General features: G+C 40.9%; 1 protein-coding gene across 1 annotated transcript in view; it reads left to right on the forward strand.

The window, feature by feature from the left end:
- The window catches only part of Skap1 (src kinase associated phosphoprotein 1), a 284,881-nt gene that overhangs the window by 248,685 nt on the left and 20,332 nt on the right, over nt 1-15,864 (forward strand). The window contains exons 10-11 of the mRNA XM_046420495.2: nt 5,737-5,787; nt 14,235-14,335. Coding sequence (XP_046276451.1) covers nt 5,737-5,787; nt 14,235-14,335 — 152 coding nt within the window. The remainder of the gene's footprint in view (nt 1-5,736; nt 5,788-14,234; nt 14,336-15,864) is intronic.

The following is a 15,864-nucleotide window of genomic DNA, read 5'->3' on the forward strand; positions in this document are numbered from 1 at the left end:
CTAGTGGAGAGAAAAGAGTACAGAACATATATCAAGTCAATAAAAATAAAATTTTTTCCTGGTCAAAATAATGTATGGGTTATCAAATTAAATGCACTATATCACATTAATCATGAAATAATTAGCATTTGCTACATGGCTAGCATTCTTTTCCCCAAGAGGGAAAACCAGAGCACTCAAGGTTTTCAGCCAGACCACAAAAATGTTAATCCTGGAAAATACTGTTTCAAGGTTGGTATTCACTGGGATTGCTGAACATCCATGTTGAGCATATGGGGGCCTTTCATTTTTAGGATCTCATTTGTAGTAGATTAAACTTCAGGGAGCTACCTCAAAGAAATGCTAAAGCCATACACAGAAAATGGGAAACTTTCTGAGCCCTTTCTTATATCCCCTGAAGTTATTTTGCTGGCCAATACAGGCCCATTTCCCTGATTCCAGATTCCATCAAAGGACAGCTTTTATCAAGTTTCTTTTCTGGGGTCTCAAGACTGGAAGCCAAGAAAGTACCTGAAGGAAGAGCTGTAACTGGGGCCTTGTTGCGGCTACAAAAGCAACTGAATCAAGCTGTGTTCTCTAGAGAGATAAGAGCAAACAGAAAGGAAAACGAAGAGCCCTCCCTGAGAATTTCTATGCACATTCTGAAGCTGCCCACAGCGCCCCAGGGGGTTATTATAGACCCAGAAACCAGAGTGCTTTATAATAAAGCATATAACTGTTTTTTTTTAATTAGAGTCAAATGGAAACAAACATTCTGTGGAATTATTTTTCCCCTTGTACAGTTGTCCAGACCCATAGGAAGGAGGAATGGTGATAGTCAGAGAGCCCAAGAAAGAAAAAAGACAAAAGTTCATGAAGAGTGGACACTGTCACCAGCCTCCTTCAAGACTTCTGGCTCTTTATCTCAATGCCCTGCACACCAAGCCCCAACCACAAGGGCTGATAGGCCAGGGCCAGCTGGAACCATGCTGTTCCTTTTACCTAGACTGCCCAGGCCCATTTCAACCTATAAAACCCTACACGTTCTGCTCAAATGGATCCTGCTCAGTGATACCCTCCCAGATACTCAACTGACATTAAGCTTTTAGTTCTTATTACAGTGATTTGTATTCATGTCTTTATCCCCAGTTAATAGGTGCTCAGTTATTATTTGTGAAATTAAATTCAGTCCATTCCAAGTGTTGCCGTGAGCACAGATTGAGTTTAATATCTTATACATCAGGACCACACTGGGCTGGGGATGTGGCTCAGTGGTATAGCCAAGCAGGCATAAGGCCCTGAGTTCAATCCCCAGCACCCAAACCACATGTGTGTGCGCCCGCGCGCGTGCGCGCGCGCACACACACACACACACACACACAACCATTCCACAGAGATAGGATGCAAGTATTTTGAGATAACAGTTCAGATTACCTAATACACCACAGAGAATCACATGTGTTATTAGCCTCTTGATTTTTTTTTTTTTTTTGCAGTTGGGAGGCGGTAGTGGCAAAGAGTTGTTTTGTGTTTTGTTTTGTTTTGAAGAACTGGGGATTGAACCCAGGAGCACTCTACCACTAAGCTACATCCCCAATCCTTTTTATTTTTTTTTTGTTTTGAGACGGGGTCTCATTAAATAGCTCAAGCTGGGGGCTGGGGATTTGGCTCAAGTGGTATCACGCTGGCCTGGCATGAGCGAGGCGCTGCGTTCGATCCTCAGCACCACATAAAAATAAATAAAGATATTGTGTCCACCTAGAACAAAAAAATAAATATTAAAAAAGAAAAGTAGTTCAAGCAAGTCTCGCACCTCACAACTCTCCTGCCTTGCCTCCTGAGTTGCTGGAATTAGAGGCATACAACACCTCCCCCAGTTTTCTTGTTTTTCCTACATTATCCAAAGAGATGCAACAGAGCCCATGAGTAACAATGACTTGCGCACATCATGAAGTGATTTGTAACCACTTTTCTGCTTTTCCCCTTTGCACTTGCAGTCTCTCTGTATTTCTGTTGCATCTGTCACCAGAGCACCTTGACATCTGGTTGCACATTGGTACAATTGCCATTTTTTGAGCTTTTGTCACTTTGCTTGGTTGGGGAGAGATGATTTCCCCTCTTTCTGAGCTAGTCCTTTTTAAATGTTATTCTTTCTGATATCGTGTTAGCTGATGTCAGAGGGGTATCAGAGGAGCACTTCAGAAAGGAGCCAGGTGTCGTGAGAAGCTGGCTCTTCTCTGTCCCTCCTAGGTGGATTCCGTGTCCTGTTCTTCTCAGCCTCTCATTAGTGTCCCTGACATAGTGCCAAGAATGTTGATTGAAATCGACTCTCCGGATACTGATGCTCATTTGCGATGCCCCATGGTTCTCTTACATGTTCGCACAGTTAACAGAATCTTCTTCAACTGTTTTCCCAATTGAGATGAGATATTTGGGAATCAAGTAGAGCATTTAATGTAATAAGTGGGCAGTAATCTTCAGAGGTTAATTTGTTTAAAACCTATGTAAGGTTGGGGTCCCATATGCCCTGTTAGAAGCAAGGACCATTATAATCTATTACTGTTTAAAGTTGAGCTAGCACATAAATTTTAATTCTCTCTTAAATGAAGATATATTTCAGTAGATGTAATGCTAAAATGCCTAATAATATTCTTATCAAGAAGTTCAATGAGCTCTTTAGCCTAAAAAATATTTTTCAAAATAGTCTTTTAAAATAAAGCCTCACGGGCTGGGGATGTGGCTCAAGCGGTAGTGCGCTTGCCTGACATGCGTGCGGCCCGGGTTCGATCCTCAGCACCACATACAAACAAAGATGTTGTGTCTGCCGAAAACTAAAAAATAAATATTAAAAAATTCTCTCTAAATAAATAAATAAAGCCTCACATGACAGATGAACAAAAGTGAGAAATTTAGCCACCTAATTCACCCCCATTTTCAAGCAGAAAGACTTGGGGGGTTTTTTGTTTTGTTTTGTTTCGTTTTTTCCTGTTGCCATATAATCCGTTGTCTCGACATTGGAGCTTGAGAGATACCAGTTTGGGTTCACAGAAGGGTCCTAGATAAATGGCACACCTCTCTGTACGGTACCCTCTGAAGCCAAGAAGGTGTTGAGGGGTGTGCTTTCCACAACCAGCTGTGGAAGGTGTTTTCCTTCACTACACCACAGTGCCCCATCCTCAGTCTTCCAAAGACCCCAGAGGTACAGCTGCTATTCCATCAACTGCAAGGTTTCTTGACTTGGGCCCACTTTCAGCCACCCGGGAAGGACAATGCTACATAGAACAGATGTGGGGACTGGAGCTTCCCCCTGCACATCCATCACTGTGGAGCCTAGTAATGGTGGTGAATGATATATAAGCTCCTGGCCAGCTTTCTTTCTAGGTGACTCCAAAGGTGCAGTGGAAATCAGAGTATCTGATCTGGAATTGAACTTCACAGAATAGATTCTATTTTTTTCCCTTTTTTTTTTTTTTTTTTTTTTTTGTATCATGACTAGATTAAGTGCTGTTGCCTGAAAGGATAAAGGAATCGAGTTTTACGTTTCATTTTTATCATTGCAAATACATTTACATTCTCCTTTTTTACAAATGCAAAGAGCAGGCAAGCCACTTTCAATAATTTATTTTAAAATCAATGCTAATGAGGTTATGTCTCGTCAGTGGCCGAGTTTTACAATAAAGTCTGATTTATTTAGAAAAGATCTTTGGTGTAGCTTCCCATCTAATGGTGGTGGGAAGGAGGTGGAGTAGCAGGCATGGTGACCCTCCAACTTCGGATCCAATTTGTAATTCACAGCGGAGATCTGACCCAATTTACATTGATTAGAATTGGGAGGAAGAGACAGCTGCGTGCAGACAGCAGAGGTAGAATAAACCCTCTCTGCAAAAGTACCTAAGCACAGCAAATTATTGGTCTTTGTGATTGAGTTGTTTGATATCAGCAAAAGAGCTGCTCTCTGTCCAAATTATTGGGTGTCTCTAAAATAGGAGGTACTAACTCTTGCTCTAATGTCCTTACTCCGGTAAAATTAGCCCTGTGTCAAAAAGGGAAAGCATCGTACCAAAGGAAGGAAGGAAGTGGACAAAGTAATGAGAAGACAATGTGCAAAGAATGATGTTTAATGTGATTTATTTCAGCGTGATCTGTTTCCTGTATTTGATTTTGCTCTTCCATTATCTCACATCTTTGTTCCTCCGGGAAGGGCTGGGGAGTACTACAGGTGGAAAGGAGGAAATCCATGGTGCTGGACCCAAAAGAATTTTTTAATCAAAGTGCTCCTTTCCCCATAGCATCCTCCAGGGCCAGGGCGTGTGTGTGTGTGTGTGTGTGTGTGTGTGTGTAAATCTTGGTACCAGGTGACTTACTTCCCCAGAGTATCAATCTCTTTATTTTTGTGAGTCACAATATTATTTTTCACATTAAGTCAGTTATTTTTAATATTCTAACATATTTTTAGGCTGTTTCTTCTCACCTTTGAACTTATAATCTCTCCCCCAACCAGTCTGACATACCAGAACTCTAAACCTCACATTTAAAAAATAAATAAAAGGGAATGTCCTCAGGACGTCGCCTCAAAGTTTCCATTTAGTGGCATAACTGTGGAGAAGCAAGAGAAGCAAGAGAAGCAAGTGCCAGAAGACCTAGAAAGAGAAAGGAAGGGGGATGCAGCTAGGAGAAACAGAGTGTTCAGCCTTCCAACCACAGCTTACCATGCCCTTGCTATCGTTATGTACATGCATGCGCACCCGCAAGGACCGGGAGTGGGGATTGGGGGATAAAAGAACAGCAAGTGCATTTTTGTTTATTTTGCACCACCTATAAAGTAACTAAATGTAATTCTGGCATGTATACTTTCTTTATAAAGGCCCAGTTCCTGTTTTATCAAGTAATATGAAGCCTGAGAAGAAACAGGTTACTGAGGGTTAGAAACTCAGGCCAATCATGTTGTGACTTTGGCCATATAAACACTTGACTGGAGTTAGACACTATCATTGACTTAGAATCCATTGGGAATCTACAGAAACTAATTAAAAGACCATTCCAACTGCCCTCAGGAGCTTATACTCTAATGAATAAGGCAGGCTGAATAAAAATTGTAAAAAATAACTACAAGCCCCAAGTACTAGAAACATAAAATTATGTACATGACCAGCCTCCACTACAGCTGAACAAACATAGATACATTAAGAACTAATTAATCACAAAGGGTTTAAACACCCACTTCCACACTCTCTCTCTTTCTCTCTCTCCCTCTCACACACACACAAACACACACAGAGATGCACACACAGAGACACACACACACACCCCACTTCCTAACTCTGGAGGGCCTAAAACCAAGCCAGATGCTTGCATGGAGATAATAAATATGGAAGAGAATTCCAGAAAGAAAGGAGAAATGGAGTTTGAGGGGAAAGGATTAGATTCTAGTAGTAGTAGTCAATAACCCCCAGGATTATAGACAGCACAAGGGCAGGGACCCCAACAGTCTCATCTGTTGCTTGCCCCCAGTTCCTAATCCAGCACCTTGCACATAGTAAACACTTCAAAATGTTTGTGAAGAATTGGAAGGATAGGGAAAGAGGACAGGGCCTGTTTGAAGGTGAGAGAGCTTTTTCAAAAGAAAAAGAGAACATAGTAATTAAACTTTCCTTAAACAAGAAAGCATGATGGACTCAGAGAAATGCAACCCCCTCAGTATAAAGAGCATGAGACTGTGCCCTACTGACCACTAATGCTGATCATTTGTCCCCTCAGATGAAGAGCACGATCTGGAAGAGGATGAACGTGGCACTCGGCAAAAAGGAGGTATAAGGGCACATAGATGCACAGCGTGGGGAGGGATGTTCCAGCCTGGACTCACTAATGAATAGGATACTGAATAGAGTATATGACCCCAGAAGCCCCAAATAAAATGATCAGACAGGGATATACCTTAAGTTGAAAAACAGCCACCCATTCACTTTAATTAATGTTCCCAGAACCACTAAGATTTATCCGAGACAGGGTGGGAAGCCAAAGCAGATATTTATTTTTTCCTATCAGTATTTCTTAAATCAGTACAGTGAAAATAGAATTGCCTCATCTCTAAGAGATCACGGGATTGAGAATGGAAAGAATGGAAATGTCTCTTCTCTGAGAGGCCCAGAGATTGCAAGTTCAGAGGGGAATGGAAATGTGTCAGATCTGAAAAGTGAACATGGGGTGAAGGATAGAATTGCCTGGTGAGGCTGACTTCTGATGGCCTGGTTTGATTCCAGGCACTTTTGGAAATGAATATGTAACAGGTTTGTTGAATACAAAATTACATCTTATTCATCCCAGACTGTTAACCATGCTTCAGGCTGTTAGTGAGCCCATCCTTCCTAAGGTCAGGTGCCCCTGGAAGCCTCTCTAAGTGGACCAAGGACCTATTCCTTCATTGTCAGTAAAGGAATGCTACATGTTGCCAGGGCCACCTCAAGGACATTCGTTCCATCAGCAGAGCCCGAATCGGGACTGATTTATATACTAGCTGATTTTTTTCTTAGAGTCTAGGAAAAATTTAAGCTTCAGAGTTCTTTCTTTTTCCCTCCCTGCTCCCTCTCCATTTCTCTGATCTTACCTTTTTCCAATTCTCCTCTTTTCTCCTTCCCTTCTGCCTCTTCTTCCCTTTCTTATCCATCAGGAAAGCCCCGTTTTTCATTTTCTACAGGAAGTGAATCTTTAAAAGGATGTGGGTGAAGCTGGCACCTACCTGCAATAGCAGCTACTCTGGAGGCTGAGACAGGAGGATCTCAAGTTCAAGCCCAGCCTTAGCAAGTTAGCAAGACCCTGTCTCAAAATAATAAAAAAAAAAAGGGCAGGAGATGTAGCTTGTGATAATTGACACATGAAATTAAACCCGTTCACTGTTTTCTACTTGCTGTACAGAATTCCAACAGAAAATCTGTTCTGACCAACCGTCCCATATAAGTCTTTTCTCAACCAACTTCCATCACCAAAAGTGGAAAAGAAACACTCAGTATGGACCACTTGGGCAGAATAACTGTAAACTTCCTATGGTCAGCATTATATTAAACTCCATCAGGAACCAACAGTCTTCTGGCAAAATCTAAAATTCAATTTCAGACTCCTCCATCATCTCATTTCCTTCTTCTTCTTTTTTTAAATATTTTTTTAATTGGAGACAGACACAATACCTTTATTTTATTTATTTTATTTTTATATGGTGCTGAGGATCAAACCCAGTGCCTCATACATGTGAGGCAAGTGCTCTGCCACTGAGCCACAATTCCAGCCCTCATTTCCTTCTTACACCTGGCTCTCTCTAAGGCTCTATCTGGAAGGTGAAAGGAAGATTTATTTCTTAATTGTTCCAACAGGTATAATTCAAGTAGATTTTAAAAAAAAAGAAGAAGAAGAAGACCCTTTTGTTCCTCATGCTTTCTGCCTCCAATAGGTGTTGTTAAAGTATAGCAAGTTCTAAATATGTTTCTATGGTTTACGCTTCCCACCAGTTATAATGATTAGTGACTTAGTGATTAAAAAACAAGAGGACTTTTCGCTCTCTCTGCAGAATCTGAGGCAGGAATTTTTATTATTTGTGTTTACTTATTTATCTATTGAATTTATAGAGTGCCTTTTCTCCAAAGGAGCTATAGAAACAGAGCAACAAATATGTAACATCCAGATGTCATCCCTGAGTTTTATAACAATAAGACAGAGAGGTCTGGGAGAAAAGGCAGGCAGCCTCCACCAAGGCATTTAAAAGGCAGAGAGAGCTCTGGGCCAGTCTGAATTCTTAGGTCGTACACATGCTACATAAGTTTTCTTCATTTAGTTTTTCTCAGGTGTTATTTACCTTTTGGAGAGGGATAAAAACATTTTAAGCAAATTGGCCTGCCCCTTCTTCCTTTTCACCTAAAAGAAACTATGACTAGCAGGATTATCTTTAAAATCCAAGTACTTTTCTCTGCCATCCCACGGATCCTGTTCCTAGGATGCTATGCTTTTTGCTGATGGAACTGCTAACATTTCAAGGCCTAGATCTTATCAGAGTGGGGAGGAGGGAAGGAATTCAGTTTATCCTTATTGAGTGTTAATGACCCTGTAAGATGCAATTTCTTTTATTTTATTCTGTTACCTAGAAAATCTATCACAGCCTTGTAGTATTGATTGTTCAATCTATAAAGAGCTCGGTTTACAGCATGACTGTTAGTAACAGGGTTATTTTAATGAGTGACTCTTCAACACCTCAGATTTTCAGTAAATTCCAGCCCATCAGCCAAACAGTGTAACACGAAGGATCTGGGTGATGAGAGCTTATCTCCCTTCCTTATCATGAAGAGGTGATATCAAGGTAACCAGAAATAAAACTCACTCCATGCTGTTTGTACCATGTCAACTAAAAAGCAGCTATGGAAATCATCCTTAGATACCTCAAGTCCCTGACCAAGGTATCATTTTTCCTCTGAAATTATGGACAACCTGAAGACCACTATTATGGTCTTCTAAGCATTCAGTAATTTCAGGAAGGCAGAAAATGGTTGCCTATAAGAATTTTATCTGGGAGGCCCTCTGAGGACCCACTTATACATTCACCTGTGGAGAATTGCTGCCCAAAGAAACAAAGATGCAGACCCTTGCAGGTCTTACCTTTAAGATCATTTTGTTGTTGTTGTTGATTTTTTTTCTTTTTTGGTAATTGAGTTGAACTCAGGGGCACTTAATCACTGAGCCACATCTCCAGCCCTTTTTTGTATTTTATTTAGAGACAGAGTCTCACTGAGTTGCTTAAGGCCTCACTAAGTTGCTGAGGCTGACTTTGAACTCTCAATCCTCCTGCCTCAGCCTCCTGAGCCACTTGGATGACAAGTGTGCGCCACTGCACCTAGCCTGAAATCCATTTTTTAACACCAACCATGAATTGAGCTTCAACCAGCTAAAATTTTGACCCCGTAAAAGGAGTATATGAGGTGAAAAATCAAGGATCTGTGAGCGTTCCTCACTTCCAAAGAGAAACTTCCTGCTCTCGTGCCATAGTCAATGGAGATTTCATACCTTCCTTCTAAGATAGTTAATAAAATATCAGAGTCTGTGGGAATGAACAGAACAAGATGGTCTTTCTGGCCTGGGCTGGAGAACATTTCCAATAGCTTCAGTGAATCTCTGCTTTGGCTTTTTTTGTCCAAGCCTCATTGTGCCATGCTCTGATAGGATTAGCTTTCATCTTCCTCTCAGTTTTCTCTCTCTTTTCCATAATTTAAATGGTGTACCCAGTGCCAGGTCTCATTGACACAGTCTTTTACCCCTTAAGAAAATGTATACAACGTGCTGACCTGACTTCAGTCTCTTTTGCCCAGTCACAGCTTGAATTCTGGAGCTACCCAAAACGTTTCCTAAAACAAAAGCTGAACCCTTGAAGGAACACTGCCCAGTTCTGCTATCCCTAAAGAAGGGGAAAGGCAGAGAGGTGTCCAGGCCCTTTGACCCTAGAATTTGCACATTCTGACGTTTAATTTTCATGGACTCTGTTAACAATAGCACCAATTTGGACTCAGTAACTGAAGAAATGACTATTACTGGTTACAAAGAACTTGGCCTGTAGTGACAAATGCCATGCAATAAATACCTGAAAAAGAGAAAAATAATTCTTTTTCTTTTTTTTTTTTTTTTTTTTTTTTTGGGTGGGGGAGTACTAGGGATTGAACCCAGGGTCATATCCCCAGCCCTTTTTATTTATTTGTTTGTTTGTTTGTTTGTTTGTTTGAATTATTAGTCAGGGCCTCACTAAATTGCTTAGGGTCTTGCTAAATTTCTGAGACTGACCTTGAACTTGCATTCCTTCTGCCTCAGTCTCCCAAGCTACTGGGATTACAGGTGTGCATCTCCATGCCCAGCTACAATACTATTTCTTTTTTAACCTGGTCTTCTTCTGATCTTCCAATGACAATTTGTCTGCTTGGAACTTAGCTTCCCTTACATGAGATAAAGAAAACAAGATTCTCCCCCCAACAGACACGCACACTTTTTTTTTTCCTCTAGAGAAAGTCCTTCTCAGCTTTGCTGGCAATTTAAATGCAGTGATCATACCCATTAGCTTCTCTATCATTGTAATTGTTGTTAATTGTTATAACTGTTTTAGTTATTAGTGGTGTCATTATTGCTCTAGGTCCTCTGTCTGTTTTATGCTGAATATATTAGTGCTTTGCTTTTGAATTACCAGGCTTTATTTAGTGCAGAGTTACGTTTTTTGGAGAGACATTGAGAAATGCTGGCATTAAGCTTTATTCTTTTGTTTTTCATTCCAAATGGACAGACTGGAAAAAAAAATAATTAGATGGAATAATGTCCTCAAAATGAGAATGAGGATGTTTTGAATTAATTAAATGGTCAGAATACTGCACCATTTCTGATCTCAGGCTGCTGCCAGAGTAGTATAAACCTAAAGAAACCTAAACACAACCCACAGAGGGGAGCCAAGCTCCTGAGCTCTCAATTCCTTTCACTGCTCTGAAGAAGTCAAAGTGTCTGTGTGCATTCACCTGTTTGTAGGATAATCCGGACAAGGTTAGGGCAAAGCTGAACTAACCCAGCAGGCTTTTGTACCTTCAAGCCCTTTTTGAGGGCAGGCTTCAGGAATGAATCCCGCCTCAACCTCACCTCTTCCCCTTTCAAGGTCATCAAGTAACACCCCCTAGGTTGGGTTTTCTAATGCAGCGGAAGACTCAGAGAAGCCTTCCTTGACCCCCTCAGACTATGGCAAATTCCCTATTATACATAGCATTCTCAACTTTTTCACAGATACATTGCAATCATAAATAAATAAATATTTACACTATTTGTCCCATGGTGCCTCCCCTACTAGATGGCAGCCTTGGAAGCAAGAACCATGTGTGGTCAGTATGGAATTCCTGGTGTCCAGCACAGTCCCTGGCATTTTGCAGGTGTCATGCGCATGATTGTTGGATGCTGAGGAATGAATTATGAATTTGCACACATATACACATAAATGTAAATCCCTATATGTGTTGCCTGCCGGGAGGGGTGGCCTGCAATCCCAGAAACACAGGACTTTGAGGCGGGAGGATCACGAGTTCAGAGCCAGCCTCAGCAACTTAGTGAGGTCCTAAGCAACTTAGTGAGACCCTGTCTCAAAATAATAAATAAATAGGGCTGGGGTTGTGGCTCAGTGGTTGAACTGCTTGCCTAGCACACATGAGGCACTGGGTTCGAGCCTCAACAGCACATATAAACAAAATAAAGGTTATTGTGTCCACCTACAACTAAAAAATAAATATTTTTTTAAAAAATAATAATAAATAAATAGGGCTGAGGATGTGGCTCAATGGTTAACTCCCCTGGGTTCAATCCCTAGTACCAAAAAAAAAAAAATCGTGTTAAATAGGGAGTCTGCAATACAGAGTCCAGTCTTGCCCAGATAAAGAATCATTCCTTACTTAACTTTTAAATCCAGAATACTACTAGCCAGTAGGTTCGATATTTTCTCCCTTTAGCCCTTCATTCTGCCTATTTTTCAGAGCTGTCATAAAATGGGTCTAGTTCTGATTATTCTTGGACTAGTCTATACTATCTCTGGATTCTGGAACTCCAAAGTCCTTTTTTATCTTTAGTTTTTCCTGGAAGGCTTCTGTTTTCCTCCTAGCTTCCTGCTTTCCCTGTGATTTATGCTTTCAGGATAAGTCTTTTTTCGGGTGTTTTTCTCAGGTCCCCATATGCCCAATGTCAAGTCACTTTTATATATAAAAACCAAAGGTGGCGGGTGCGGTGGTGCACGCCTGTAATTCCAGGACTTGGGAGGCTGAGGCAGGAGGATCGCAAGTTCAAAACCAGCCTCAGCAAAAGTGAGGCACTGAGCAACTCAGTGAGACCCTGTCTCTGAATAGAGCTGGGGATGTGGCTCAGTGGTTGAGTGCCCCTGAGTTCAATTCCCAGAACCAAAAACAAAAAAAAAACTATGGTATCCATCATCTTAGAAGCTGTCCCACATCCAGGCACATTATGGGGAACAGTACCTCAAAGGGACCCTCTGGTAGGCCAGAAAAACCCTTGTTAACTTTGTCAGTCTTCATACCATTCAGAAATATCAAGTTAGGTTTTGAAAATCTATTTTTATAAAGATGATTTTTCTCACCAGGTGTGGTGGCACACACCTGTAATCCCAGCAGTTTAGGAGGCTGAGGCAGGAGGATCACAAGTTCAAAGCCAGCCTCAGCAAATTAGTGAGGCCCTAAGCAACTTAGAAAGATCCTGACTCTAAATGAAATATAAAAAAGGTCTTGGGATGTAGCTCAATAGTGAAGTGCCCCTGGGTTAAATCCCTGGTACCAAAAACAAAAACAAAACAAAACAAAAAGAAGGATTTTCTCTACCATATATAAATCCATGAAGAATATTGATGTTAATATAACTCTCATTCCTAAATTTAGTCAAAATCTTGGGATGATTTATCAGCTCTGTAACAACTGCAAATGCATAATATATCCTCTAGGAAAACACTTTTCAGCGAGTGATATTTCTCTACTATTTCATGCACTGATATCCCTAAAAATATATGCTTTGTCTTTTCAATAGTTAGCTTTTTTCTCCCAACTTATTTTTCTTCAAAATATATTCTTAACTCCATGGCAGAATGTTTTCACTGTAGTTATTTTGTTTGCTGCCCTCTATTGTCTACTGCATATACAAACAATTTTCTGTGTAAAACAAACAAACAAAAATGCCTAAGTTCCTCTATGATTGACATTTTTACTTCTGTTTGAAATATCCCTCCTCTGTTTTTGTGCACTTTAAGATTCCTACTAAAGTTCTTACCCAGAGACATGTAGGGATTTTGTTTCCCTATGCAATGTTTGAATTGCTCATAAGTTAGGAACAAGCAGAAAAAAGCAAATATAGCTGGGCTCCTGTGTCCCCACCCACCTACTTGCCCTCATCTATTCCCATTCTCAGCAACCAATACCATTATTGCTCATAGAAGGGTCCAAACAAATGAAAGGAAAGGTGGAAATTGGTAGAATAGAATCCCCAAAAAACACATACAATTTAACTAGAACACAGGACTCCTGAATCCCATCAATCAGATTTCACCTTTGGGAGGTGCTTGGCTCACAGATCTCATACAGAGAGTCCTCAGGAACAGGGAGCATCGTTGGTCTAGTGGGCATTAGCTCTCCTGCCATTCAAATCCCCAGATCCTCTCCCACTTTGTACTCTAGTGTTTAACCTTTCCGGGTAGAAGAGGATCAATACAAATTCTTCATTGTTAAGAATCGATGGCTGTCCTGTGGCATCATTGCCATCGAGTCTTGCTGAGAAGCCCAGTAAATCTCTTCAGTGCTTCTAAAGCTTGGTTTGTCATCTTCAGTTGCTTTCATTTTTAATGCGGATCACTTTGGTTTCTGTTCCCCTGGGGGCTTGCAGATAAATCTTGGCAGACATGTTCAGGGTCTACAAATGAGATGCTGGAAAAGGGCCAGCCCACCCAGAATTTAGTTGTAATGGATGAGACACCCCCATGGTTCCACTTAAGGACTGAGCTATTTGTTTTAGTATTTATTGGTGATTACCTCATATAGTACCTGGGTGGAAAGTGCCCAGGATGAAGCTCCCGTGTAACAGAGGAGGCCAAAATGTGAGCTGTGATACAGAAGCAGCTGGCTGATTCAGCCTCTTGTGAATAGCAGGAGTCAGAGACTTGTACCTTCAAATGCATAATGAAGAGATGAGCTAGGTTGTTTAGATGTCCCGGATCAAGAAAGTCTGGAGGGAAACTTCTTCATGCTGCTTATTTACAAACCAACTGAAAAATTACCTACCTGACTTTCTTTTATTAATAAATAAATATATTATCATATTGTTGAACAGTATTCTACTAGGGGTGATCTGTAAATATTTAATGTTAGTTAATGATCTCCTTCTCCCATAATCCTTTGCTCATGCTGAGTACTTGACTGTATTTCATCTGGACCCCCCTGAATATTAGGTTTCCTAGGGGCCCTAGCAGAACTCTAGTTTCCATTTGCAACAAAAATGTGGCTCCGGGGCTGGGGATGTGGCTCAAGCGGTAGCGCGCTCGCCTGGCATGCGTGCGGCCCGGGTTCGATCCTCAGCACCACATACAGGGAAGGATGTTGTGTCCGCCGAGAACTAAAAAATAAATATTAAAAAAAATTTCTAAAAAAAAAAAAAAAATGTGGCTCCATGAAAAAGACAGAGTCCTTTTCACTTTGATTTCTCTTCTCTTTGATCAGTGGACTATGCCAGTTATTACCAAGGACTATGGGATTGTTATGGTGAACAGCCAGACGAACTGTCCTTCCAACGGGGTGACCTCATTCGCATTCTGAGCAAGGTAAGGACATAGAGTATGGAACTTGGATCCAAAGTTGATTTTTTCACTCTTGACGGTGTAGTCACCACAACCAGAATTATTCTGTTATAACACTTTTCAGGATAAGTTCCATGGCTCCCTCACACACAGAATAAATTTCCATTTATTTATAATTGCCAGGGGACATTTTAATTGAAAATTCAGATTTAGAGATCAATTTTCAAATTTCAAAATACAATCAAGTAAACATAACCTTAAAGTTATGCCAATTGAAATCTGATCCTTTTCAAGGGCTGGGATACTTAAAGGTCATTGCTGTGTACATAATTTATTACTATATAATACTATTGAAAACATTCCGGCTAAGTAAGCTGCCTTCTTATTTCATTTGTAGATAAATGAGACTGTAATATAATTACCTATGGGGGGAGGAGTCAGAGCTAGTTAGCTCAATTGGTTTGACCAAGTGCTGATAAGGCCAAGATAGTGAATCCAATCCTGCAAAGGCCAGCTAACTCCCTTCTCTTCCTCAATCAAGAGTTAACCCATAGACCCAGCTGACCATCTCACAAATGGTACTGTTGATCAGAAAGGAATAGGGTTAAAAAAAAAAAAAAAGATGGATTATTGCCAATCCTTTACTAATGTAAAGATTCCAAATTCATGGGTTACAATTTGAGGATCCAGTACATACCATCCTTGTAAAAGACCACCCATGGTCTACAAGCAGGCTAAGATAGTAAGTTCTGTCCCTAAAGATAGTATTAAAAAGTCCTCTCTTTCTATGCAGCCAATCGATATCTACAAACATACTTTTGAAATAGGTACAATTTGCTCTTTAATTGCTGAGTATGTGGATTTCGTAAAGGAAAATTGAAAGCCCATTGTGTTGTTAACTCATCATTTACCATTTATCTTTATTCTGTGAATGTTACTACCTAGGCCAAGGGCTTGTCTGGGGTTTGAAATATACAATAAGCTCCTTGAGAAACAGACCAGATCTGTACCTGGTTCCAGTGAATCAGGCCCCTTAAACAAGGACTAAATTCGAGCTAACCCTACAGGCCCTGATGAGTGAGAACATAATCTTCTAGTGATTTCTCCTGGATCCCTAACTCAACACCACCCTAGTGCCATTTCGGTGCAGCTCCAATACACCAAGAATAAATTGGAAGCAAAGAAGGGAGTGGACATTGGCCTGATTGGTATTTCAAATGCCCGAAAGCAAGGTTTACCGTGTAATAGAATTTGTGTACATTACCACGCTGGCATTACGGGTAATCGAGTTATCCACTCAGGTGTGACCAGGCCTCTGTTTGCCCAGAGCCTGCAGGTGAACAAATTAACTGTTTACATTGTCTGGAGGTGCCTGCAGCAGGAGGGGGGGAGAACAGAGCCAGACTGTCTGCTGGCCCTCTCTCTCAGTCATGATTATTTTGTTTGTTTTGCATGTCTTTTGCCTTTGTTAATGGCTTCTCACTGGGGGTCCCTTTCCTCCAGTTAGAAGGGGCTGTGCAATGACCTGTCCTGCAATATAGAGCTGTCCGAGG

This window comes from Marmota monax, unplaced genomic scaffold (genome assembly GCF_021218885.2).
Source record: "Marmota monax isolate L192 unplaced genomic scaffold, Marmota_monax_Labrador192_F-V1.1 WCK01_AAM20220418_F8-fsc00064, whole genome shotgun sequence".
Lineage (NCBI taxonomy): Eukaryota > Metazoa > Chordata > Mammalia > Rodentia > Sciuridae > Marmota > Marmota monax.